Source organism: Pararge aegeria, chromosome 21 (genome assembly GCF_905163445.1).
Source record: "Pararge aegeria chromosome 21, ilParAegt1.1, whole genome shotgun sequence".
Classification (NCBI taxonomy): Eukaryota; Metazoa; Arthropoda; class Insecta; order Lepidoptera; family Nymphalidae; genus Pararge; species Pararge aegeria.
In genome coordinates, this window is record NC_053200.1 from 15,464,181 (window position 1) to 15,490,675 (window position 26,495).

Here is a 26,495-nt window from a genome sequence, read left to right on the forward strand (position 1 = left end):
TAAAAATCAAAAATAGAACATTGAGTTTGTTTGATCATAAATGATGCATCTAAACTGCGCATAAATCCACCATCATTTATGATTACATTATGTTTATAATTTTTATAACTTTAATTTAAAAATAATATAATTCAAGATAAGTAAAAAAATAATGAGAATTTCTGTAGGGTTTTTAACACTCTTCAGTTCCTTGAGCCCAAATATTATACAATGGTCAACAAATAAAAGGTATACTTACGGTTTTGATAAGGTCTGCCACCGCCATTCCACTCAGCAACTAAATTAATTATAATTATATTAATACTAATAACCCGCTTTACATACACACACGCGGAGCAAAAGTATTTATAATTTTTTAATTTTATTTATTAATTGTAAATATACAACGACAATACACAAATCGCCATCTAGCCCCAAAGTTAGCGTAGCTTGTGTTATGGGTACTAAAATGACTGATGAATATTTTTAATAATAATATACATAAATACTTATAATATACAGATAAACACCCAACACTGAAAAACATTCATGTTCATCACATAAACATTTTTCAGTTGTGGGAATCGAACCCACGGCCTTTGACGGCCGACTGCGCCAGTCGGCCGTCAAATTATCATTATTCATTGTAATTCTTTATTTTTCTATTTTATCTTTTTAATTTTATATTTATGACATGCCATTTTAATCAATTTAAACTGCAATCTTAATTTTAATTCGATTTTGTATATTGTTGATTATTTCTTTTCCTTTTCTCTAATATTGTTATTTTATATGTTAGTTAATATTACTATGGGCTTTGCCTGAAATAAAGAGATGATTATTATTATAATTAAAATAGAATTTGAATTTTGAAAACTGTGGTGAAAGTATACTATGTTATATAAACTGTAAACACTAAGTAGTAATGTGTACTCTGTGACAATTTCGTCAATTGACATTTCCAATCTGTATTTACAAAATATTTTTGGAATAATTAAAATTTCTAGAGCAAAGAACCAAAATCCTGTGTAAAACGTCTTAAATTCTAGGAAAATGTCGACCCCACCACGTGAAACAATCCAAAAACAAATCCAGCAAGATTGGGCTAATAGAGAGTACATAGAAGTGATTACAGGAAGCATAAAGAAAATTACCGATTTCCTCAATTCATTTGGTAAGTAACAGTTTTTTCTCAAAAGTTTTACTATTTGACTGTTCTATTTACACATCTAACATATTGCAGCCATCCTATAATGCACACTCCGATTTATTCGATAGTGAGAACGTAACAAAAGTTCTGGCTGGTCTGCCCTCATTACAACAGATGGTAAAGTTTAAAACTAAAACGTTAAAATATAGTTTATTTAGTTTAAAAGTATAAGTATTTAGTCTATATACAAGTTTATTCTTCATTACTAACATTTAAGAATGTGTTAGTTTTCATATAACAAAGATTAGCTGTTGTGTACCCTATTTTCACCCAAAAATTGCCAACAGGGTTGACAAGATAACTTAAGCAAGTCAAACGCTGTAAACAAGTGATCCAGGACTATGGATTTGGAAACTCTATGTCCAGCAGTGGATGTCAAGCAGTTAATGTGATCATAACAATGATAAAATATTGCCTATAGCTTTTCCAAGTATATAGGTTATATATGCTAGGCATATGATATATAATACCAGTCCATTCCCGGCTGGTAGGTACAACGGAGGATGAATTTCATCAATAAACATCTACCCATAAACCAAATATTGAAACACTTCACTCAATAGATCAATAATTAAATTTGTAAGAGTCCATTCTTTGCAATAGAGAATTATTATTCAATGCAACTTGTTGATGTACTGAAAGCTGTAATGCTTTCTATCTATCTGTCTGGTTAAGATAGGAAAAGTCTTTATGTGGTGAATCATTGTGATCTCATAAGCTTTAATGCATTGCAGCAGTTGACTGTTATAGGCTTTGGTTTTAAGAATTAAGTAATCATGCCAAAGTGCTTTCAGATATGTCCTGCAGGTCACGTCTGGCAACCTTGAATGAGAAACTAACTTCTCTGGAAAGGAAGATTGACTATCTGGAAGCTTGTGTAAGTAATGTATATCACATTGGTTTTGAGAGTAACACAATATAAAGAGTTATGTCCTCATTAATTCAGTCTCCACTATCCTAAATCTATCAAAATTATCTTTAGCCTCAGAATTATCCGGGCAATTATCATTATTTAATTATTTAATCAGATAGAATTGCATGTGATGCAGGTCTAAAACAACATGCAGCCTGAAATGAATTGAAATACATTATTATTAAATTAGAAAGTAGAAATCTAATTAGAAGAACAAAATGTGAGGTGATGTGAGTCACCTGATACAAACAAAAATTTTAATACATTGGATCAATTTTGTAAATGAGTAAATTTTTTCAGGATATGATTCAAATAAGCATCTATTTTTTTTTATACTTTATTAATTCAGAATTGTGTTGTGTGTTGTTGAGGAAGCAATAATATTTTAACAGCAAATTATATATCAGTTAATTATAATCATTTATTACAGGTAACAAAAGGAGAAACGCTGACATAAACTTTCAAGGAATGAATAAACAAATAATTAATCTTTGATATGTTACGACACACAATTATTCCTACAAATACTCCTGGATCTACACACTGCCTTATCTTTTGAAAAACAATGTTATAATCATGATAACCAAGACTTTCAACATTAGAAACTATAATGTTCTTTTTGTTACTTTAATATTTTTGGCCAGAGTGAGGGATAAATTAGAGATGGTGCAATAGAGTTAGGTCACCAGGCTAAAGTAAGCTATAAAGAGCATCACCCTTCCAAAATATAGATATATACATGTGTAGGCCCGTAGGGTTGCAATAACTTCTAGGAACCAATACAGGATGTTTTCTCTTGCAATGCCCAAAAGCAGACATGCTGCTTTTCAACTACACCATATATACAATGGCATGCTATGTACATATGGTGTAGTATTTACATGTAAGTAACCTCATCCATATCAAAAGTATAAAATAAAAAGTGCAGAAATAATTTTGTACTGTAAAAGTTGCTAGGAAACAGGTGATTTGCTTTATTCTGTCACAAGTTAGAATAGTATTTATGGATTGGAAAATGTTCATGCTTGAATAGCTACTGCTGAGTTTCTTGCCAGCTTTCTTCTCTGCAGATGCTGCTTTTCAAACCGAAATAGTAGAGACAATATGAACAGGCCGTCTAGACTTTTAAAGTTAGTAGGCCTATTTAAAAGAAATATTTTATGTATTTAGTTTTGCAACATCAATCAGTATCATCTCTAAAATTACCACTCAACTCTGAAACAACAGTATAAATATAATTTCTGTGTTTTATCAAATTGTTTATAAGATTTATTTTTAGTTTTTAAGATTTCTACTTTGTAATATTATTAATTTTAATTTGCTTAATATAATTTATGTAAATAATTGAATTATTTTGTTTTAATATCATAATAATAGACATGTTGAGTCCATACAGTGTAATAAGCGTTGTTAAACTAGAAAATGCGTTTTCTTGCCCTCCTGTAAAACGAAGATGGTTACTTGCGGTATTTATACTATTTGACGGCCGACTGGCGCAGTAGGCAGCGTCCCTGCTTTCTGAGCCCAAGGCCGTGGGTTCGATTCCCACAACTGGAAAATGTTTGAGTGATGGGCATGAATGTTTTTCAGTGTCTGGGTGTTTATATGTATAATCTAAGTATTTATGTATATTATTCATAAAAATATTCATCAGTTATCGTAGTCCCATAACACAAGTTACGCTTACTTTGGGCTAGATGGCGATGTGTGTATTGTCGTAGTATACCGGATGTTTGGTGCATCGTGTGCCAAATCGAATCTGATGATTGGAGGGGTCTTTGGCTATCTCTTCAGCCCTCGTAAAAAAATCTTGCTCAAACGGTTTTTTTTATACTGATTTTAAATTGTTTTTTTAAAAATTGTAAAAATTCTACATTTAAATTTTAATAAAAAATAAAGTTGTTAAGTATTAATTAATTTTCTTTTTAATCTTTAATTTGTAACGTTTTACGCTTCTTTTGAAACTAGAATTACACGCCAGCAACATCTAGTTTTTGTTTTACAGCCCCGCAAAGTTTTTTTTACGTAAAAAAATAAGCTTGAACGTCAACTTTCGGTTTTAATAAAAAAAAAACTAAAAGTGATCATGTTCTTCCAATTTTTTTAAAACATCTCTGGACTGTCCCCTTTCTAATGGTGTGCAATATGCCATGAAAAGTAATTAGTAACATCACTAATTTTCAAATTTTCTAAACTTAGTCACAATTTTCTAATATTCAACAGATGAAAGAAAAACAAGTTTTTGCGTAAATAAAACTCACAAGCAGGTAAAATTTTTAAATTTCGTAGGTTTTACTTGAAATAAAAATAATACATTGCATTTGAAACATTTATTTCATAATTTTTACAAATTCTGCTCAAATTGTTCACCCCTGTTTCGAATGCAGGCCCGACATCTTTGACGTATTGTTACAGTTGTAGTCCGAAGCCGTATTTCGTTCTTAATTGTACCGAAGGCCGCTTCTATGCGTTGTATTAGTACCTCCCTCGTTGGGACTTCTGTGGCGTATACTAGCTCTTTGGCACGTCCCCAGACATAAAAATCTAACGGAGTTAAGTCTGGGGAACGTGGAGGCCATGCAATAGGCCCATCGCGCCCAATCCACGAATTGGGGAACACATTATCGAGGTATTCCCTCACAGTTAAACGCCAATGCGCGGGACAGCCGTCATTTTGAAATACTATGGGCACATCTTCATTAAACACGGGCACCTCGGCCAATAATTCCGGCAGATCATTTTGCAGGAACTCTAAATAATTATCGCCATTTAAGTTATCAGGCAGGTAGTGCGGTCCAATTACCTGATTCCCAATCACTCCTGCCCAAACGTTCACACTAAACCGTCTTTGAAAAGATTGCTGTCTTTTGGCATGTGGGTTTTGCCGTTTCGGTGCCCAATGGTGTAAATTGTGCAAGTTAAGAATCCCTTCTCTGGTAAATTTGGATTCGTCAGTCCACAGTATTCTTTTTAAAAAATCAGGATTATCCACATCTGTGTGTAACAAAAACCGACAAAAGTGCATTCGTCTGTCAAAGTCGCCACCCTCAAGACCTGCAACAACCAAAAATCTTTTTAATTCCCCTTGAGCAGTAATTAATTGCACTAGAAGATTATGGATACCTGCTAAACAAAGGCAACGTCAAACAAAGGTTTTAAATTACGTACCTTGAACCGGAGTCTCGTGGAATGGATATTTTTCGTTTTGTCGAAGGACTTTCCACACTTTCCATATTGAAATATCAAGTTGTGCCGCCACATATCTAATGCTTCTTGTGTCGTCTTCCTCAAAAAGTGCCAGTATTCTCTCGTCCACTTCAACATTATGTCGCACAACATGTCCCCTTGGTTCATGAAAATTGACACTCCCAGTCTCGCGTAAACGTCGGTATGTGTCTTGGAAGACTCTGCGGCCAGGTAATCGTCGACCAGGAAAGCGTTCCTGGTAAAGTCGTTGCGCTGCACGAGCGACACCACGGGCTGCACCATAAACCATTATGATGTCCGCATATTCCTCGTTAGAGTATGTCGTCATTGCAACAACAAAAAAGTCAACAAAGTTTAACAATAACACCAAAAGTAAATAAAACGTAACAAAAAACAACAAAACTTAACGAAAACTAAATAAAAGAATCGTGGAGTACAGTAAGCTAGCACACACGTTAGGCAGCAGAGGCAGTGATGTCTCGACTAAAAAATAAGATGGCCGCCGTGTCGACGCGACGCGGGGCCCGTTCGCGATTGGTTCAAACAGGTTTGCACTATGCAAGAAAGGAATAGAAGATAGATTTCGCTTCACTAGAGTGAAAAAACTATTTTTGCCTGTTTAAACGAACAACGGGCGTATAACTTTATGAAAGAGACAGAAAATGTCATCTGCCTTGTGAATTGTGAGTGTTATTTACGCAAACCCTTGTTTTTCTTTCACCTGTTGAATATTAGAAAATTGCGACCAAGTTTAGAAAATTTGAAAATTAGTGATGTTACTAATTACTTTTCATGGCATATTGCACACCATTAGAAAGGGGACAGTCCAGAGATGTTTTAAAAAAATTGGAAGAACATGATCACTTTTAGTTTTTTTTTTATTAAAACCGAAAGTTGACGTTCAAGCTTATTTTTTTACGTAAAAAAAACTTTGCGGGGCTGTAAAACAAAAACTAGATGTTGCTGGCGTGTAATTCTAGTTTCAAAAGAAGCGTAAAACGTTACAAATTAAAGATTAAAAAGAAAATTAATTAATACTTAACAACTTTATTTTTTATTAAAATTTAAATGTAGAATTTTTACAATTTTTAAAAAAACAATTTAAAATCAGTATAAAAAAAACCGTTTGAGCAAGATTTTTTTACGAGGGCTGAAGAGATAGCCAAAGACCCCTCCAATCATCAGATTCGATTTGGCACACGATGCACCAAACATCCTGTATTTATTTATTTATTTTATTTATTTAGCAATGTTAGTTATGCAGTATGAGATTGTAAACTATGATAATGAAGTTATTGGAGCTATCCATAGAAATATTAATAACAAGACACTAGAAAATCCCTTTAGCACTTGATCTATAGAAAGAACTTGTCACCAAAAGACGGCTCCCAGCGGCCGTACCACTATGCGTACGCGCACGTGCTAAAGTAACAATAAAGTCGCTACCTGTTACAAATGTTTTGTTAAAATTCGAGTGCTTCGAGTCTCGTTTGCGGCGACAAGATAACGCGTAAATAGGTTTACACAACTTTTCTCGTGTCTTGTTACTAAGATTTCTATGGTGTTTAAGTATACTATATAAAATATTCTTCCAAGTTAATAACTAAATCATTTTTATATTTAGCTTTTAACGCTACACGGTATGTTGAAAGTAAAATATAGGTAAAACGTTGATACTCTTGAAATTTAACTGTGCAGGCAGAGAAAGCGATGCATAAACAAGGTAAGCACAGGATTTATACACCAAGGTAGGTATAAAGAAGAAAGATGGTGTTAGTAGTTCGATGAGTTCAGTTTTTGGATAGGCAGTGTTTTTGCGCATATATGCAAGCGATGATCGCCTAGTGGGTAATGCTTCGGCTTTCCTTTCGGAAGTTCTTAATTTAAGCATTTATAATATCGGTAAAATAATGTTCCCAAGGGCGTTAGAAGTCTACCAATCTGCACTTGGCCACTTTGATGTACTGCAGCAAAAGTCAAAGTCAAAAATATCTTTATTCAAGTAGGTTATTTAGTGCCCATAGGTGGCACTTTTGATGCGTAAATTACATGAGAATTACACGGCAGTGAGATGATGGCGATAACCATATTCGTTAACTTAAATGGATTCAAACATAACAGCTATTCCTTGGCCAGCTCCGCAACTTGATGCCGCTATAGCGCGCTTCTTATTACCACGACTGAAATAAATACAATATAATTATACAATAATACTACGATACCGGAATAACAATGCGAAATTTCTTAAATCGATCCATAAAACTGGGTTGAAATATGGACAAATCCAAAAATAATATCGTGGTATGTACCCGTTGAACTATATTTAAGAAATGTTGAACTTTAACTTTACGAAATGTTGTAAAGTTAAATACACAAGTACTAAGAAAGACAAACAATATTATTATACTTAAGAATGTTTTCTTTTTTGTTGCAATGTATATCTTGGACTTGCAAAATAAAAACAAAGTCATACTTAAGTTGATGTACAAGATGAACAGCCATTCGTGCTCCGCTGGCCGCCACCGGGTGTCCAAGTGCCAGGGCTCCGCCACCTATGTTCACTTTGTTCTCTTCCAATTTCAACTCCTTTATCGTGGCTAGGACTTGTGTCGCGAATGTTTCGTTAATCTGAAAATAAATATAGTTAATAGTCATTATTGCGATTCTATTAACGTTTCACGTTGGCTTCTTCCAGGATAGAGAGATTTAGAGCCTAAACCCACACCGATACTTTAATGTGGCTTGGTGGGCTTTATCATATATCGTCAAAGTTCGGGTCGAAAACCATTTTTGTCCCAACCTATGAATCGAACGCAGGACCTCGTAATCCGAAGACTAACATACTAAACATTTGATAAACATGGCAGTTATATATGTATGTATGCAGTATATTAATATTAATAGGTACTTTCAAGAATCTTAAACATGACAAGGGACTGTGTATTTAGGAAAATACACAGTCCCTTGTCTTGTCCCTTGGGATGTGTAATCCCAATGGGCGTACTCTCTGAGGGGCACAGGCAGGTGACAAAATTACGTTTAAGTTTCCACTCGTGCGCCAGTGCTCTGAGAGTTGATAAATCTATGGGAGAAGATACTTTTTTATCCTTTTCCCAGGGATAGAATTGTCTCTGTCCATGCTAGCCGTGCTGAACTATCTCTCTGATGAACTGTCTAAAAAAATGTATGGCGAGCAAGATACAGACTGACAAAAATGAAAAAGATATTTAAAATATAATAGTTTTGGCTCCTGCAGCGATTATAGAGGGCCCTTAATTTTTTTTTCAAAACAGCCATTGACGCTTACATAATAGTGGTGGACTTAGACCATGTCCATACCTTCATTTGCCCCGCGGTAGAACAATAATAGCCAGGTGATGATGACCTCACCTCAAACAAGTCGACCTCGTCAACCCGTATCCCTGTAACATCTAACAGTCTCCGTATAGCCACCGCCGCTCCGAGCCCCGTGGTTGGGTCAGCGCCCACGCAAGAGTACGCGACCACCCTCGCGAGTGGCGTCATATTGTTACTCCGCGTGGACTCCTCGTCAGACAGCACTAATGCCGCTGCTCCGTCGGCTGGTGCCTGACAATAGCCACGTTCTTTTATTGCAATTTAGTTAAATATAAATAATAAAGAAAACCGAAATATTACTTCACAGTCTTTAGAGGTAAGTAGACTATGAACTGTCCCTGAGACTTTTATGTGAAACCGAAAACCTAATAGTTTTTGAGTAAACCACTGCCATAGTTTTTACTGAAAAACATCGGACACAGCCCCAACATCACATGCAAAATTAAATTCAAGTGACTTCTGTCACTTTATCAAGTACGCGTCGCGTAGCGTAGATGTAGATGTGCGTGTCGGTCTTTTATCTTCAATAGGGTTGTCATAAGTAAACACTTAGAATATTTTAAGTTAGTTTGTATGGAAAAATAAGTATGCTTCTTTTGATTTAATATTTTTACAGGGTGATTCCTTATGAAATATTCTTATGCACCCTTCCACAGTACTTCATAATTCGGTAACACGTTGTATACATATTTTATACCCGTTAATTCGACGCATCCCCTGATCTCTAAACAAAACGATAAATACCCAACGCGTTGCAACTTGCAACACCAAACATCTGACTCGCTTCGAGTTAGGATAACACGCTCCAATTTAACATATTCCATTTGTACTTTTATCACTTTCAAATAAGATTGCCTCAATATTTAACACTAGCCATAATATGGTGATATTCAGCCAATATTGTATGCAGTACCTCGCCTCGCGCACGTATCACTTTACCCCGCGGAATGTTGCAAGCTGACAAACTTTTTCCCATTTTCCCATTTTATGGTGATCGTTTAGAACATTAGATACATTAGATTTGGCGGCCGATAGGCGCAGTGGGTAGCGACCCTGCTTTCTGTCCAAGGCCGTGGGTTCAATTCCCCCTACTTGAAAATGTTTCTGTGATGAAGATAAATGTTTTTCAGTGTCTGGGTGTATATGTATTTTATAAGTATTTATTGAATATTCATCAGTCATCTTAGTACCCATAAAACAAGCTACGCTTATTTTGGGGCTGGATGGCGATGTGTGTATTGTCGTAGTGTAGATACTTATTTATTTATTATTATTTATTTATTAGACGTAAAATAATGTGAAATTCCCGCACTGCCTTTCAAAACGATTGTGGACCGGCTCAAATATTTGTAATTGTCATACTTACCGCTGAGTTAAGAGCCGTGACAACAGTTCCGTCCGTTAAAATGGTTGGAGCACTGAGAAAATTGTTGAACTCTGAATTGGTATCAAGTTCATCTCTCTCCACGATAATCTCAGTCTTCTTAAATGGCACAGATATACTTGTCAACTCTTCTTGTAGAATTTTCGATGGAGCTACTATTAAGCCAAGTTTGTTAAAAATAATTTAAGAAAATCTTTACATAAATTGTAACAGTCTAGATATATAACAATGTCTGGAGAAGATTTTATTCCATCTATCTTTTTCAATTAATCTTTTCTGAGTCAAAGTCAAGTCAAATATTTCTTTATTCAAATAGGCACTTTTGATACATTGATTTCATACAAAATGTGTACATAGTAGTGAGTACATTCGTAAACTTCAAACTAAAGCTACGAGGGTTCCATACGCGCCCTGGTCTAAAAAGAAGTCCACAACAAACTTAGCCGTGTGTTATTTTCGTTATCACCATCTATTATCACTTTGTCAAAGTATAAAACAGTCGCTCCCGCTGTTTGTAGGTCATACTTTTATTTTAAACTTGAAGTGATTCAAGAGAAGGGTTTATAAGTAATAAACTTGCATGGAGAGAAAAGTATAAAATACAAAGTTTAATAATGTGATGTCGTATCAAATATATGTAAGGTTTATGAGATTAAATTAATGTACTACGGAATCCTAATAGGTATAAATCAATCCAAAATAGGTACCTACCCCACTTTGTATCTACACTCCATTTTTCCTCACTTGTTTTGTAATATAAACCATCTTTTCATTACGTTTTACTGTAAAGTATGTTTAAGAAAAAAAACTGCGATACAACAAATTAAAAAAAAAATCTCTATCTAAATGTTATTTCCATAACATTCATAGCTTTGACCAAAAAGGAACAAAAAGAGGGTTTACTTTATAAGACAGGTCTTAACTACATTATCATTTCTAATAAGAAATCACCATTTTATCCGGTCTTGCAGATACTTGAATTTTAGAAATTCGTTTTAATTTATTTAAATTTGGAACTGGAAAAATAATATCATCATCATTCATCATCATAATAATTAGGTGCCATCTTCATATTGAAGTTCGGAGGTCAACCGGTGGAAAATCGAACGATGATGTGCCATCCTCTTCAATTGCGTCGAATCGTCGAACCACTTCTACCTCGGGCTCCCAGGTGCTCTTTTCCCGGTAATTTTCCCTTTAATGAATAACTTTGAAACTCGAGCAGGGATCCTCTCTGTTGGTGACCGAAAAACGAAACCTTCCTTTGTATGAGGGTTGTCATTAGTTTCCGTTAGCATTTGGCCCTTCGTAATACTTAAACCTTTGAGATGAATTGTCTGCATGATATTTTAAACATTTTTCGTAATTACCACATTTCAAACGCTTGCAACCATCTACAACTTTCCTTCTTTAAAATCCATGTTTCTCATCCATATAAAAGAGTAGACCAGACATAGCTCGTATAATATGAAATGTTCTTAAAAATAGTATGAAATGGTCTTACCTGCTTTCCATTTTAAAAAGCTTTTATAAGCAAAATCGTCAGCCATTTCACGACTTATTCTATATTTTTCCGCGACGATTTCAGCCAACTTCTGCAATGTGAGATCAGTGTAGCTGTCCAAAACCTGACCCTTGATGTGGTCTTCAAAGTTATATGATACTCCAAGAGAAGATCCGAATCGAACGTTTCGTACCAAAAATGGAAGAGAAGACATTATTTCTGTGCCCCCAGTGAGACATACCTTTGCCGAACCTGTTGAGATTTCCTAAAAAATATTTTCAATTGGAATGATATTGTTACAAAACATTGTTGTATTGAAAATTTGTTCTTATTAGTGGATTACTTTACCAAGGAGCCAGTTATGAGAGCCTGTAAACCAGAACCGCAAGCTTTATTGACACCTAACGCTGGTTTTTCAATCGGAACTCCTGAATAAAGTCCACAATATCTCGGCGTTTTACCTCCATCGCATTGGCTAAGCTGAAATAAAAGAAGATTCATCATCATCATCATATAATCCCATACAGGGTACGGGTCTCCTCCTACAATGAGCCCAGTGCGGATGTGTGAACTTCACACACCTTTGAGAATATTATGACGAACTCTCAGGTATGTAGGTTTCCTCCACTGTTGAAGCAAGTAATATTTTAAATGTGCTTAAACGCACATCACTTAAAATTAGAGGTGCGTGCTGGGGTTCGAACTCGGCCCCCCGAAAGTTAAGTCAAAGTCATACCCACTAGGCTATCACCGCTTCCCACTGAGCTATCACCGTTCACATTCATAATTAATCTTTTTCATGTTACTATCTATACAATTGCAAATGATTGTTCATTTGTTTGTAAGCGCATCACGCAAAACTAGTGAACCGCTTTAGCAGATCGAAGGCAAACGAAAATTGGTTTAGTAGAACTCCTGACATCGCTTCATTGTGATGAAACGAAACCATGAAACCTAGTTATTTTTATGTAATAGGCAGAAATTGTTCACAAAAATAAACACCCGGACTTTAGTTATATCAAAACAAGAAGAACATCATGAAGACATTTAGTGTTTGTTCTTTCTTTTTTTGGTGGTCTTTGCAATAAATCTAGCAACCTCATAAATACTTTAAAAAAATTACACAGGTACCTACAAAATTAACGTTTCCAATTACAGTACAATCTACCAAAGTAGAGTTTAACTTGGCAGAATTTATGGCAGCCTTAGCTGCAGCAGCAAAGGCATGCGAAGATGGCAACTCTTGAAGATAACCGCCATATTTGCAAAATGGCGTCCTTTTGGCGGCAACTACAAAAATCACTGAAATGCGATATTAGGTTATTCGTCTGTGGCAGCATAGTGTAAACCAAAACAGAAACTTTGTTTGTCATGATCTACGTGCAAATTGTTACTTCGAAGCATCTTCGTAATTTGACAGAAAAAAAACAAATGATTAAAATACTGACGCTAGTGTTTAAATAGCATCAATAAATCAATTGTTATCAATTTATCGAGAATTGATCAATAGTTGCGATGCAAAGTCAAGATAATAATCGAAATATCATGTAGCTAATATCTTATCCAAAAACTCACCTTTACGCGTGAGTGCCATGGCAATAGCCGTGTAACTGATAATTTATCGAAAAATTCATACGACAAAAATATCTTTTGTAACACTTTAAATAAGATATGTTATGTAAATTGTACCGTTTGTCGTCATATTACGCCGCGTATTCCTAACAAAACAAGTTTATCAGTTACGTGTATTTAACAACTTTAAGGTTATTAACTACTACTAGATTATAAATACCTATTTTAATCACCGCTTTGATCTCCGATCATTATTTGTTTGAGTATATAAATATTTTTGTAGCGAGATAAGAATTTCCGTCACATATTCTTAAATATTTAAATTGAGTTCATCCATTGTTACAAATATTAAATAAGCTAAATAGTCTGTTTGTTTGTCACCTATATTTAGCCACTACTACACTGATTTTAATGATCATGCTTTCTGGAGATGGACTTTTTATCTCCGAGAAGTACCAGAGTAAAGTTCCCGGGAGTTTTAAATCTGTAGCCTTAATTTACCAATAATCTTATATCTTTAAACGAGTAATTCTTGTATATATATATATAATTGGAATCTCGGAATCGGCTCCAACGATTTTCATGAAATTTAGTATACAGGGGGTTTCGGAAGCGATAAATCGATCTAGCTACGATTATTTTTAGAAAATATAATTTTATTTGTGTTTTCCGGTAATAACCGATTTGGTGCAATGAAGTTGCACGGGTCAGCTAGTGAAGCAATAATTGGCAATGCAGCTAAAGCGATCTTGTTGAAATTTTGCATTGAGATATATTGCATCCTGGTGATAAAACATTCCGGGTAAACTAAAGTTTTCTGCGGGATTTATATACCTTTTAAAAAACGCAGCTAAAGTCGTGGGCAATAAGGTATTATAAAGAGCCACATAGTCGATTTCTGAATGGGTATTGAACGCTAACCAAAATGTAAAGTTTTCATAAGGTCAAAATTTAACGTTAGGATGATTATAAATCCATACCTACGTTATTTTATAACAAACCAGTAATATAGGTCAATGATACTACCGGATGTTTGGTGCATCGTGTGCCAAATCGAATCTGATGATTGGAGGGGTCTTTGGCTATCTCTTCAGCCCTCGTAAAAAAATCTTGCTCAAACGGTTTTTTTTATACTGATTTTAAATTGTTTTTTTAAAAATTGTAAAAATTCTACATTTAAATTTTAATAAAAAATAAAGTTGTTAAGTATTAATTAATTTTCTTTTTAATCTTTAATTTGTAACGTTTTACGCTTCTTTTGAAACTAGAATTACACGCCAGCAACATCTAGTTTTTGTTTTACAGCCCCGCAAAGTTTTTTTTACGTAAAAAAATAAGCTTGAACGTCAACTTTCGGTTTTAATAAAAAAAAAACTAAAAGTGATCATGTTCTTCCAATTTTTTTAAAACATCTCTGGACTGTCCCCTTTCTAATGGTGTGCAATATGCCATGAAAAGTAATTAGTAACATCACTAATTTTCAAATTTTCTAAACTTAGTCACAATTTTCTAATATTCAACAGATGAAAGAAAAACAAGTTTTTGCGTAAATAAAACTCACAAGCAGGTAAAATTTTTAAATTTCGTAGGTTTTACTTGAAATAAAAATAATACATTGCATTTGAAACATTTATTTCATAATTTTTACAAATTCTGCTCAAATTGTTCACCCCTGTTTCGAATGCAGGCCCGACATCTTTGACGTATTGTTACAGTTGTAGTCCGAAGCCGTATTTCGTTCTTAATTGTACCGAAGGCCGCTTCTATGCGTTGTATTAGTACCTCCCTCGTTGGGACTTCTGTGGCGTATACTAGCTCTTTGGCACGTCCCCAGACATAAAAATCTAACGGAGTTAAGTCTGGGGAACGTGGAGGCCATGCAATAGGCCCATCGCGCCCAATCCACGAATTGGGGAACACATTATCGAGGTATTCCCTCACAGTTAAACGCCAATGCGCGGGACAGCCGTCATTTTGAAATACTATGGGCACATCTTCATTAAACACGGGCACCTCGGCCAATAATTCCGGCAGATCATTTTGCAGGAACTCTAAATAATTATCGCCATTTAAGTTATCAGGCAGGTAGTGCGGTCCAATTACCTGATTCCCAATCACTCCTGCCCAAACGTTCACACTAAACCGTCTTTGAAAAGATTGCTGTCTTTTGGCATGTGGGTTTTGCCGTTTCGGTGCCCAATGGTGTAAATTGTGCAAGTTAAGAATCCCTTCTCTGGTAAATTTGGATTCGTCAGTCCACAGTATTCTTTTTAAAAAATCAGGATTATCCACATCTGTGTGTAACAAAAACCGACAAAAGTGCATTCGTCTGTCAAAGTCGCCACCCTCAAGACCTGCAACAACCAAAAATCTTTTTAATTCCCCTTGAGCAGTAATTAATTGCACTAGAAGATTATGGATACCTGCTAAACAAAGGCAACGTCAAACAAAGGTTTTAAATTACGTACCTTGAACCGGAGTCTCGTGGAATGGATATTTTTCGTTTTGTCGAAGGACTTTCCACACTTTCCATATTGAAATATCAAGTTGTGCCGCCACATATCTAATGCTTCTTGTGTCGTCTTCCTCAAAAAGTGCCAGTATTCTCTCGTCCACTTCAACATTATGTCGCACAACATGTCCCCTTGGTTCATGAAAATTGACACTCCCAGTCTCGCGTAAACGTCGGTATGTGTCTTGGAAGACTCTGCGGCCAGGTAATCGTCGACCAGGAAAGCGTTCCTGGTAAAGTCGTTGCGCTGCACGAGCGACACCACGGGCTGCACCATAAACCATTATGATGTCCGCATATTCCTCGTTAGAGTATGTCGTCATTGCAACAACAAAAAAGTCAACAAAGTTTAACAATAACACCAAAAGTAAATAAAACGTAACAAAAAACAACAAAACTTAACGAAAACTAAATAAAAGAATCGTGGAGTACAGTAAGCTAGCACACACGTTAGGCAGCAGAGGCAGTGATGTCTCGACTAAAAAATAAGATGGCCGCCGTGTCGACGCGACGCGGGGCCCGTTCGCGATTGGTTCAAACAGGTTTGCACTATGCAAGAAAGGAATAGAAGATAGATTTCGCTTCACTAGAGTGAAAAAACTATTTTTGCCTGTTTAAACGAACAACGGGCGTATAACTTTATGAAAGAGACAGAAAATGTCATCTGCCTTGTGAATTGTGAGTGTTATTTACGCAAACCCTTGTTTTTCTTTCACCTGTTGAATATTAGAAAATTGCGACCAAGTTTAGAAAATTTGAAAATTAGTGATGTTACTAATTACTTTTCATGGCATATTGCACACCATTAGAAAGGGGACAGTCCAGAGATGTTTTAAAAAAATTGGAAGAACATGATCACTTTTAGTTTTTTTTTTATTAAAACCGAAAGTTGACGTTCAAGCTTATTTTTTTACGTAAAAAAAACTTTGCGGGGCTGTAAAACAAAAACTAGATGTTGCTGGCGTGTAATTCTAGTTTCAAAAGAAGCGTAAAACGTTACAAATTAAAGATTAAAAAGAAAATTAATTAATACTTAACAACTTTATTTTTTATTAAAATTTAAATGTAGAATTTTTACAATTTTTAAAAAAACAATTTAAAATCAGTATAAAAAAAACCGTTTGAGCAAGATTTTTTTACGAGGGCTGAAGAGATAGCCAAAGACCCCTCCAATCATCAGATTCGATTTGGCACACGATGCACCAAACATCCTGTATATAGTACGGGATCACTTGTAAACCTTTTTGCTATTTTTTAAGTACAACAATCAAAAGTACATAAAAACGTTATAGGCCAGTTTATGTAGTACCTACTGTATTTACCTCGTGACTCCAAGAATAATAGGATTTGGTTTCTTAGGTAAAAACATAATCTTTAATTCGTCAATAACACTTTTATTAAAAAAATAACGATTATGTATAGCTTACTTAATATAATACATATTATATTTATTAACATTAATAAAATAATTAGACTGTCTCCAGAAGCACCGCGATGCCTTGACCCCCACCGATACAGGCAGAACCGATTGCTCTCTTCAGGTTTCGTCGTCTGTAAAATATGAAGAAGATTTTAAATGTTCAGACTTTGCCTTTTTTTTCAACTTGACTCTGCTGCCAATTTGTACACAATTCGATAAAAATAAAGCCATCCATTTCACATTGTCTCAATGATTTTTTAATTTAATGTTATTTTTAAACACATTAGTGGACACGAAACCTTTATATTGTCCACAAAATGAGTTTTTATTTTGCCTTGTTAGTTTAAGAATAAGATATACTTCGTAAAGATTTTATAAGTCGCAACATAATGGCCTTTTCATAGCAAATAAAGTGAACACCGACTTAACTCAAATCATACCTTACCATAAGTTAAAAAAAACCATCTATAATAAGACAAAACATGTAAAGTTAAAGATACTACCTCAGTTCATGAGTAAGATGTGCAGTGATTCTGGCACCGGAGGCGGCGAGAGGATGTCCAATGGCGATCGCGCCGCCGTTCACATTCAACTTGTTCAAATCCAGATTCAGTTCTTTGGCACATGACAATGTTTGAGCGGCGAACGCTTCGTTGATCTACTCGAAAAAAATGGAATCTAAAGACAGGGTCAAGTACAAAGCAATGCCATGGCGCTTAAAACATAACAAGCCAAGTAAAAGGGTTCCAGAAATATCGTTAGTTGAATAAGAATGAATTCATCCCCTTACAATTATGTAAACATATATGTATGAACGCTTCATAAGTGCCTGTGATAGGCCTACATGAATAAAGAAATTTTGAATTTGAATTTCAATACTGTACATCCGTACATAGTCATACGTAACATAGTCCAGAGTATAATTTCCATAAAAATAAATTGTATTTGGTGTTTAGATTTGAGGAATTCTTAATGACAGCCAAGATTTACGATATCAGTACTGTCCAATCCTGTGCTTAAGAATACATATGAAGTCTCCGGTCTCAGTTATTACCATTAGCATGTCATAATAATGGTTCAAACCCGCATTGCATCTTGTATGATGGACTTAGGCCATGACAAGTTACTATTCTACCAACAAAGACGTGGCGCTCAGCGATTTAGCGTTCCGGTGCGATGTCGCGTAAAAGAAAACTACTTTAGCTTCAAACAGTTAGCCCGTTACCATTCTAGACTGCATCAACACTTACCACCAGGTGAAAATGCAGTTAAGTGTTAACTTGTAGTATTTTTATATTAAAATTGGCATCAACAGAATACAGGATTACTCGCCAGGTCAATCCGGAGATTCCCTGAAAGTTTCATTGAAATCGGTCCAGCCGTTTCGGAGCCTATACGGAACATACCCACACACTTTCACTTTTATATATATAGATAGATAGAGAGATAGATTACAATTTGTAAATGTTTTTAATACTGAACAACGAAATTATGAATATATACATAACTAAAATTTTATAACCGTCTGTCTGGTTCGAAATACAAAATAGAGCTCTCATAGCTACCCACTACTTACTTCAACCAGATCAATATCGTTTAGCGTGAACTTCGAAGCGGCCAGCAACCGTTGAATGGCGGGTACTGGCCCGATGCCCATAACACTCGGATCAACGCCCACAAACGACCAGCCGAGGAGCCGAGCCAGTGGTGTTAAATTGTGTTGCTTTAGGGCCTCTTCGGTCGCCAGGATTAGTGCCCCGGCACCATCGTTTACACCCTGTTAACATGTCAGTAAGTTGTTTCTAGGACTCTCGGGCAATTCACGTGAGCGTAAACCCGTTTGCATACCCATGTCTCCAAGGGCGGATCCAGCTTTGGCGCCAGGAGGGGGTCACATAGTCGTGGTCAAGTAGGTATTTTATTAATGTACCTAAGTACTGTACTTAAATTTTTTTATTCTTTATTTTACACTTGCAAAACTTAGCCTAAATAACTTAGCCATCTTCTCTTGAAGACATCCAGAGAAGAATTATCACTCACGGAATGAGGCAGCCTATTTAAAAACAAAAGACTTCTTAACTTCATGTACTTTATTAGGGTGGTCTGGTCTCTAACGCTTTTAAGAGATAAGGCCGCCTATTATAATACCTTTGCTTTTTTTTATTTAAACTGTGTTTTTTTTTGTTCTAATGCTTTGTATTTAGTGTACAATAAAGTTTGACCACTTAATCTTATCCTTCAAGGCTTCAGTATATTTATAGTTGCACGGAACAATAATTAATCAGTAGGCGAAGGACCGAAGTAATTCACGGTTTAATTAGGGTATTGAGAAGGCTGCTATGGACTAATAAATATTATGGATACAAAATTAGATCATTTAGAAAATTGCTAAAACAGTTTTTTTAATTTTGTTTATCAAATCATAAATATCTCTGTTGCATCATGTATCTGTGCAACGTAGTCTAAGAGTCTGGTATATTATTAATATATGTTCTCTGTCTCTGACCTCTGTTATGCTACGCATGTACGCAATAGAGGTTAGTGGATCTTACTTTGAAAACTGTTTTTTTTTAACAAAAATAAAGGGATAAGTACCGAGGAGTTACCAGCTGTCACCACACCTCCCTTCTTGAACAGCACGGGCAGTTTGTGCAGAGCTTCGATCGTGGTGTCCGGGCGAGGGTGTTCGTCTTTGTCGATGGTCACATCCTGTCTCTTGAGCTTCACTATCACCGGAGAAATTTCTTTTTGGAAAGCACCATCGTCTTGTGCTTTTGAAATAGATAGAAAATTGGTATATTTGAACACATGTTTGGAATAAAATACGCCAGCAGTGGCAGGAGAAAAAAATTATATCCCCTGACAAGAAAATATTCATCAGCTATCTTAGTACCCATAACAATGTAACGTAGCGTACTTTGGGGCTAGATGGCGATGTGTGCATTGTGGTAGTATATTTATTTATTTACTATTTATTATAAAAGGGATGGGAAGGGCAAAAGAGCTAGAGGCCGGTCTTCAACAAGATGGGCAGACCAGCTGAAAAAATTAAATTCAGACCGCTTCTATCAAATCGTAAAATGGCCTCCAACAGAAGTCGATGGAGACAGTTTACCAACGCGAAGTTGAGATCTCACCAGGACCACGATCTTCAGTGATGAAGGAACGACCATAGAGAGAGAGAGATACAAGGGATATAGTTAACGTGTCCGCCTGATAAAGCACGGGAACATGGAATACACATATATTATTTGAATAATATTTCCACTTGTGCGCCATTGCTCTGCGAGTTGATGAAGCTGTGGGAGAAGATAAGTTTTTATCGTTTCCCTTGGGATATAATTGTCCCATGCTAGCCGTGTTGGAGACAATTATCTCCCCGGGGAAAGGTTTTAAGGTAAGGTGGAAATAATATCCAAATAATATATATAATATATTATGTAATAATAAGCGGGGGTAAACTGCTTCTATTCCATGTTCCCGTGTTTTAGCAGCTGGACACGTTCATTATATCACTTGTCAGAGGATATAATCGGGGATACAATTTTTGTCTCCTGCCCGTGCTAGCCCTGCTGTGAATGCTACCCGCTGGGGATAAATAAAATCAAGTGAACCAATGAGATATTCATGTAGAGATTTACTATCAGTGCAACTATCGTGACGTGCTAGATGTCACCGCACTCGACAAAATTTAAGAAAAAGTTAATTTGATTACTACTACTAGTTAGGTACTTAGTCATTACGAAAAATTTTGTATACATTCGCGTGGTTATGTAGCTATATAATGCATTTAGTTATCTATGATTTGATTAGTTATTTATCTGAAACCGTTGGAATAACAAAGTCGAAAAACGATAACGATAAATTATATTTTTTCAGAAAAATAAAATTGGGCACGACCAAAAATGATGATAGGTAGATATTTTAAATATCTAAATAATAGGCGTAGTCGGTGGCCGCCTATTTTACTAAACTCAAACGATGTTGGAATACGGTTGCGATTGGTATTTTTGGGAATTAGTTTATATTAGACACGAATGTCCAGTATAACCGCATTATTGCCTTTTACCGTCGTTTTAGTTTAGTGGTATGTGTGGCCATTAACTATGTCTGTTTATTATATCACATCTTTTCTGTCACAATCTTATGTAATTTCGAACAGCTGTTTTAAAATTGTAATACATAGTTAGGTGCAGTGATGAACACCTTTTTATTATTGTTTTGAGATATTTGAGATCGCACAGATTAAAGAGGCTGCCGAAATTCCCACCGTGTATATAAGCAGTGGCGTGCATATAGCTTTTGACCATGGTATGCATAAATCAGAAAGATGGCATAAAATAGAAAAATCCTAATACTATTCGAGTTATACCAAACAAATTATGGTAGGCAAAGCTTCTGCGCATGTATAAAGTGCACGCCACTGTGTATAAGTATAAATATTATTGAAAAACAGTCAAGTATGAAGGAGTAGCAATTATAGATGAACTGATGCAATGATTTAGACAATTAGTGATACTAAGAACTATAAAAGAATTAGAATCATTTACTTGCAAGAATTGCAGGTAAAATAACTTATTTTACAATAATTACTAACCTTTAACAAAAATTAAGTATTAGGAAGTATTATTACATCAGTCTAAATACGGAAGTTCTCTTTCCCATTATCCAGCTTACTTATTGATTAAAGTTGCAAGGTGCACAAACGATTGATACTACGCCAAAATTCTTCGTCACCATCCCGTACTCACCAATTTTCCATTTCTTCTGTGATTGTAATGCAAAGTCGTCCACTTCTCCCCTCACTAGACCGTATTTCTCAGCTAAATTCTCCGCTGTCTGTGGCATTGTGAAATTGCAGTACGTGTCCAAAGAGCCTTTCAAGAGGGAATCCTCGAATTCTATTTTAACGCCTAGGGGAGCACCAAATCTGGTGTTTCGCACTACGAACGGGACAGCTGACATGTTTTCTGTTCCACCGGCGAGAGAAATCTGCGCTGCTCCCGTTAGTATATCCTGAAAGGTATTAATAAATTTCGTATCCAAAATCCAAGGCAGTAGGCCGGGTATGACAATACGTTGCAATACTTAGCGTTCCGGTGCGATGTCGTGTAGAAACCGATTAGGGGTATGACTACCCTACTCCCTAACAGGTTAACCCGCTACCATCTTAGACTGCATCATCACTTACCACCACGTGAGATTGCAGTCAAGGACTTACTTGTAACCAGAAATCTCGAAAAGTCATCGTCTACGCAAGCCCATTAAAAACCACTTTAAAGACACTTTCCTGTGTAAAAGGTGTAGAAATTCAGGTGAGATTTCAATCAAGTAAATTCCAATTTTGAATTAAAAAATAATCATAGAATTTGGTCTTTTCTCACACGAAATTACATTATTTGGTAATGGAACCTTAGGCTAAAGTAAATATGCAATTACACGGGTTCAGCTTGTGTTGGGGCTAAATCACTTGTATATGCCAATTTGAATAAAAACCATCTAGACTACGAGTATAGTTGGTAATATGGTACATATTCTTCCTCACCTGAGCACTGTTGATGACTGCTTGAAAACCAGAGCCGCATAATCTGTTGACGCCCAGCGCGGGTTTCTCTTGAGGAATACCCGACTTGAGCGACGCGTGTCGAGGTGATAGACCACCGTCGGAGCTGCCACTTAGCTTGAGACAAAGTAATATTTAGAAATCATACTCATACTTACTTACTTACTTAATACTTAATATTATATATGTCAATGTAAGTCTGTTTGTTACGCTTTCACGCAAAAACTACTTAACCGATCCTCATGAAACTTTGTACACATATTCTTCGAAGTGTTAGAAGTAATATAGAATACTTTTCATCCCGACATTAAGCTCGGTTCCTTTAAGAGAGGGGATGAAAGTGCTTGACGATTTTACACTATAACTCCGACAAATTATAACCGATTTAAATACTTATTTTTATACTATAGAGGTTATAATATGTGTTTAATTTTATCCAAACTTTGGTTGGAGATAGAAAACAACTCAAGAACTCCTCAGCGGACAGCAGCAAACCCCTCATTTAAGGCATAGCGATACTGAATACTTTAATTTTTTTTAGAACTGCAGATAATTTTAATGCCACATCAAAATCAAACGCAGACGAAGTCGCGGGCAACAGCTCGTACTGAATAAATTAGCATTACACACTTATTAAATATATACATTTCTTTCGATTCTTTTCCAACATTAAACGACTGAACAATCATTTTATCTCTCGGGAGCTGAAAGCGGAACTGATTGTCAAGCATCCTAACATCCAACGCATGTCCATCTCCCAAATACTAGCATGGGCACGAGACATTTTTCTCTCTCTGAAAGGACAATATTTTAACTTTAACTTCTCTAGTACCACCAGCAGTCTATTCTCCTCTTCTTTATTTCCTAATTCGCAGGTTGCCTGGCAGAGATCGCTATTTAGCGATAAGGCCGCCTTTTGTACTCTACTTCTTCCGTTATGTTTATGTTTTTATTATATTTTTGTATATGTAAATGTTGAGGTATAAAAATAAAGAGTCTATTATAATAATACTAAATTGCTTACCACGTTGACAATCCCAATGTTGACAGTGTCAACAGCTCCGGGAGCAACGTTCCCAGCCTTCAGGGCATCCTTGGCAGCACCAGCCAGCAAGTCAGCTGGATGGATACTCTTCAGCATACCCCCCATCTTGCCGAACGGCGTGCGTTTAGCCGCCACTATGTATACACCTACAAAAAATCGGCTGGTTAAAACTATACAAAATTATAACTCCAGGAACCTAACAAATAAACGTAGATTAACCTCGGGATAGTTATAAAAGTAGTGTTACCGTAGTGGAATGAGCTTCGACCTGCCTTCGGGGAGGCTGAGTTCGATCTCCGTCACGCACCGGTAATTTTTTTAATTTAAGCAATTAAATATTACTCGCTTTAATGAAGGAAAAAAATCGTGGAAAACTGCATTTTGAGACGATTTCCCTGGCGCGTTGTTGAGCGCTGAGGTTTTTTTAATGCGGGTTCGATCCCCGGCAGGGGAAGTTTGGAATCTTATAATTTATAAAATTTCTCTGGTCTGGAGGCTTCAGCCGTAGCTAGTTACCACCCCACCAACAAAAATGTGCCGCTAGGTGATTTATGATGTCGCGTAGAAACCGATTATATGTATGAGTTTAATATCACTAGCATATCCACAGGTTTCCTCGATACGATCTTAGACTGCATCATAAATGACTAACAACACTGATGCATTCAAGGGCTATCTTGACGTGGAACAATAAAAAAAAATGCCTAAGGCGGTTGGCGGCAAAGTCTAGCAATCCGCACTAGGCCAACCTTATGAATTACGGCCTAAACCGCGCCGGTAGTGACCGGTAACGTGTCGATGATGCAGAGTTTTGTCAAAAATAATCTTATATTCGGCTTCTTTAATTTAAAAAAGTTTTAAGGAAGAAACCACAAAAATTATTTGTTAATTATTTAATTTGTTATTATAGTTTTTCTCCGTAATATTTTTTTCCGGTATATTTTTGTATCACTTTTATAGTTGGTGATCGAAGTGCAATATTTGAGTGAAAGTAACTAGGTATAACAAGATTATATAAGTATTATTACATAGTCATCAAATAATTTAGACGTTCAATACAAAGTTTTTAAAATTTAGTATCTTTATACCTTGGTTCAGTGTTATCATTTTTCAAGGTCGATTACTTGGACATCGACCCCAACACTGAATATTTATTCAATAAAATCGTTTTATTGTTTAAGTGTGTCACTGTGGTCTCGTCATTATATTTAATTAAGAATTTCAATAATAACCCATAACTGTTAATTAACTTTAATAAATTTAAAAAAAAGCTCAAGTATATTTAGTTGGTGAATTTCGTTCTGTGGTTACTAAAATGTATAATGTTTGACGTAGTGATTATATACTCTTTGGACTGCTGAGTAGGTACCGAAAGTTCCTCAGAAGTCTAAGTGCTACAGCACAGTTGTGAAACGATTTTTATAAACAACTATCTGTATTTCATTTAACTAATGTATAGGAAATAGAATGTAATGCATTATTTTATATAGGTAAGTGCTCACCTTTATTTATAGCAACCGCCATTCTTTATAATCCAAATTGCACACGAATTATATAAATAAACACTAATTTCTCTGATAAAACTCGAGGCCAACACGTTCACGCGGCAGCCGGTTCGCTGCGTTTGTGGCAAAACACGATGCTATCTTGATAGGTACTTTTAAGTATTCCGTACCTGAACCCTTGTTATTTCGTTTTTATTAGTTTTTTCGTATATCACAGTGTTTTTACATGGATAGGTATATTAGCATAGAAAAATGCGTTACTGCGCGTAATTATATACTACATATCATATATAGACTATTATCCATCATATACATATAAACATTTAGCTGAATTTGCTAAAGGTACTCCATGAAAATAAGAAAGATCTTTAGGAACAGTGCAATTTTACAATGAATTTCAACTTTACTAGGACAATAATTACCTACTTAGCAGTCGTTTATTGTAAAGTATCTCCTGAGGACGCGTCGCTTGTCGATTGGTGTGCAGCATGAAGCTTCAAAAAATTTTATATATCATCATACAGAACTTGCTGTTGTTCGCGGATTATGGTTAATCAAGCTTTTCAATAGATATATATATAATAAGAACTGCTTCTACCCGCGACTTTGTCTGCGTTGTCTTCAGAATTGGTTCTAAAGCTTCGCAAGTAAACAATTTTTAATCTTACCACGGGAACTATTTGAGAGATCCGTATAGAAAGTACATGTCCTTTTCCATAGCATATGTGACATGCATACCAAATTTCAAACCTGTTTTACCCCGGTTTAGCTCGTAAACAATTTTAAATTTTCCTTCGGGAACATCTTAAGGAATTAGGATAAAATGTAGCCTATGTTCTTTTCCATGCCAAAGGCTACATGCATGCTAAATTTCATCCAAATCCGTTTAGCCGATTTTGCGTGAGTGAGTAACAAATATCCACACTTTATAATATTGCTAGGATAGTAGGATTATATAATAAATTATGGAAAGCATTGAGACCTCCGACGAGGGGGACAGACGTTTTTTGCCTTCGTTTTCATTGACTATTTTAAGTAAGAATAGGAAGAGCAAAATTAATAAACTAATTGATTTTCTCAGGAATTACGTATTTATTTAACTTGTTTTTGGAAATCAGGTGTAAGTAAAAACGCTTGGTTGTCTTTTTTTACTTATACCTACTATATACATACTTAAAGGATGTATGTGACAAGTTAACTAAACTATGTGAAAGAAAGAAAGAAAGAAATAAAAATCGTATTTATTGTCACACATTTGTGTAAAATGTTACATTTGTGTAATAAAATTGTTAAAGTATAAAAATAAAAAAAAATGTGTTACAAA

General features: G+C 35.5%; 2 protein-coding genes across 2 annotated transcripts; one reads left to right on the forward strand and one right to left on the reverse strand.

The window, feature by feature from the left end:
* The first annotated feature begins 923 nt into the window (after positions 1-923).
* On the forward strand, positions 924-3,379 carry LOC120633511 (probable protein BRICK1-B). Its single transcript, XM_039903730.1, has 3 exons — positions 924-1,153; positions 1,984-2,066; positions 2,533-3,379. The coding sequence occupies exons 1-3, from the start codon at positions 1,033-1,035 to the stop codon at positions 2,557-2,559; spliced, it is 231 nt and encodes a 76-aa protein (XP_039759664.1). The 5' UTR covers positions 924-1,032; the 3' UTR covers positions 2,560-3,379.
* Positions 3,380-7,356: 3,977 nt separating this feature from the next.
* LOC120633472 (3-ketoacyl-CoA thiolase, mitochondrial-like) lies at positions 7,357-25,284 on the reverse strand. The gene is made up of 15 exons (XM_039903682.1): positions 25,169-25,284; positions 23,646-23,812; positions 22,604-22,738; positions 21,810-22,074; positions 19,654-19,829; positions 18,635-18,835; positions 17,562-17,716; positions 17,114-17,189; positions 12,690-12,857; positions 11,903-12,034; positions 11,555-11,819; positions 10,033-10,205; positions 8,700-8,897; positions 7,783-7,937; positions 7,357-7,489 (listed from the first exon to the last, which is right to left on the reverse strand). The coding sequence occupies exons 1-15, from the start codon at positions 25,188-25,190 to the stop codon at positions 7,408-7,410; spliced, it is 2,370 nt and encodes a 789-aa protein (XP_039759616.1). The 5' UTR covers positions 25,191-25,284; the 3' UTR covers positions 7,357-7,407.
* Between the last annotated feature and the right edge of the window lie 1,211 nt (positions 25,285-26,495).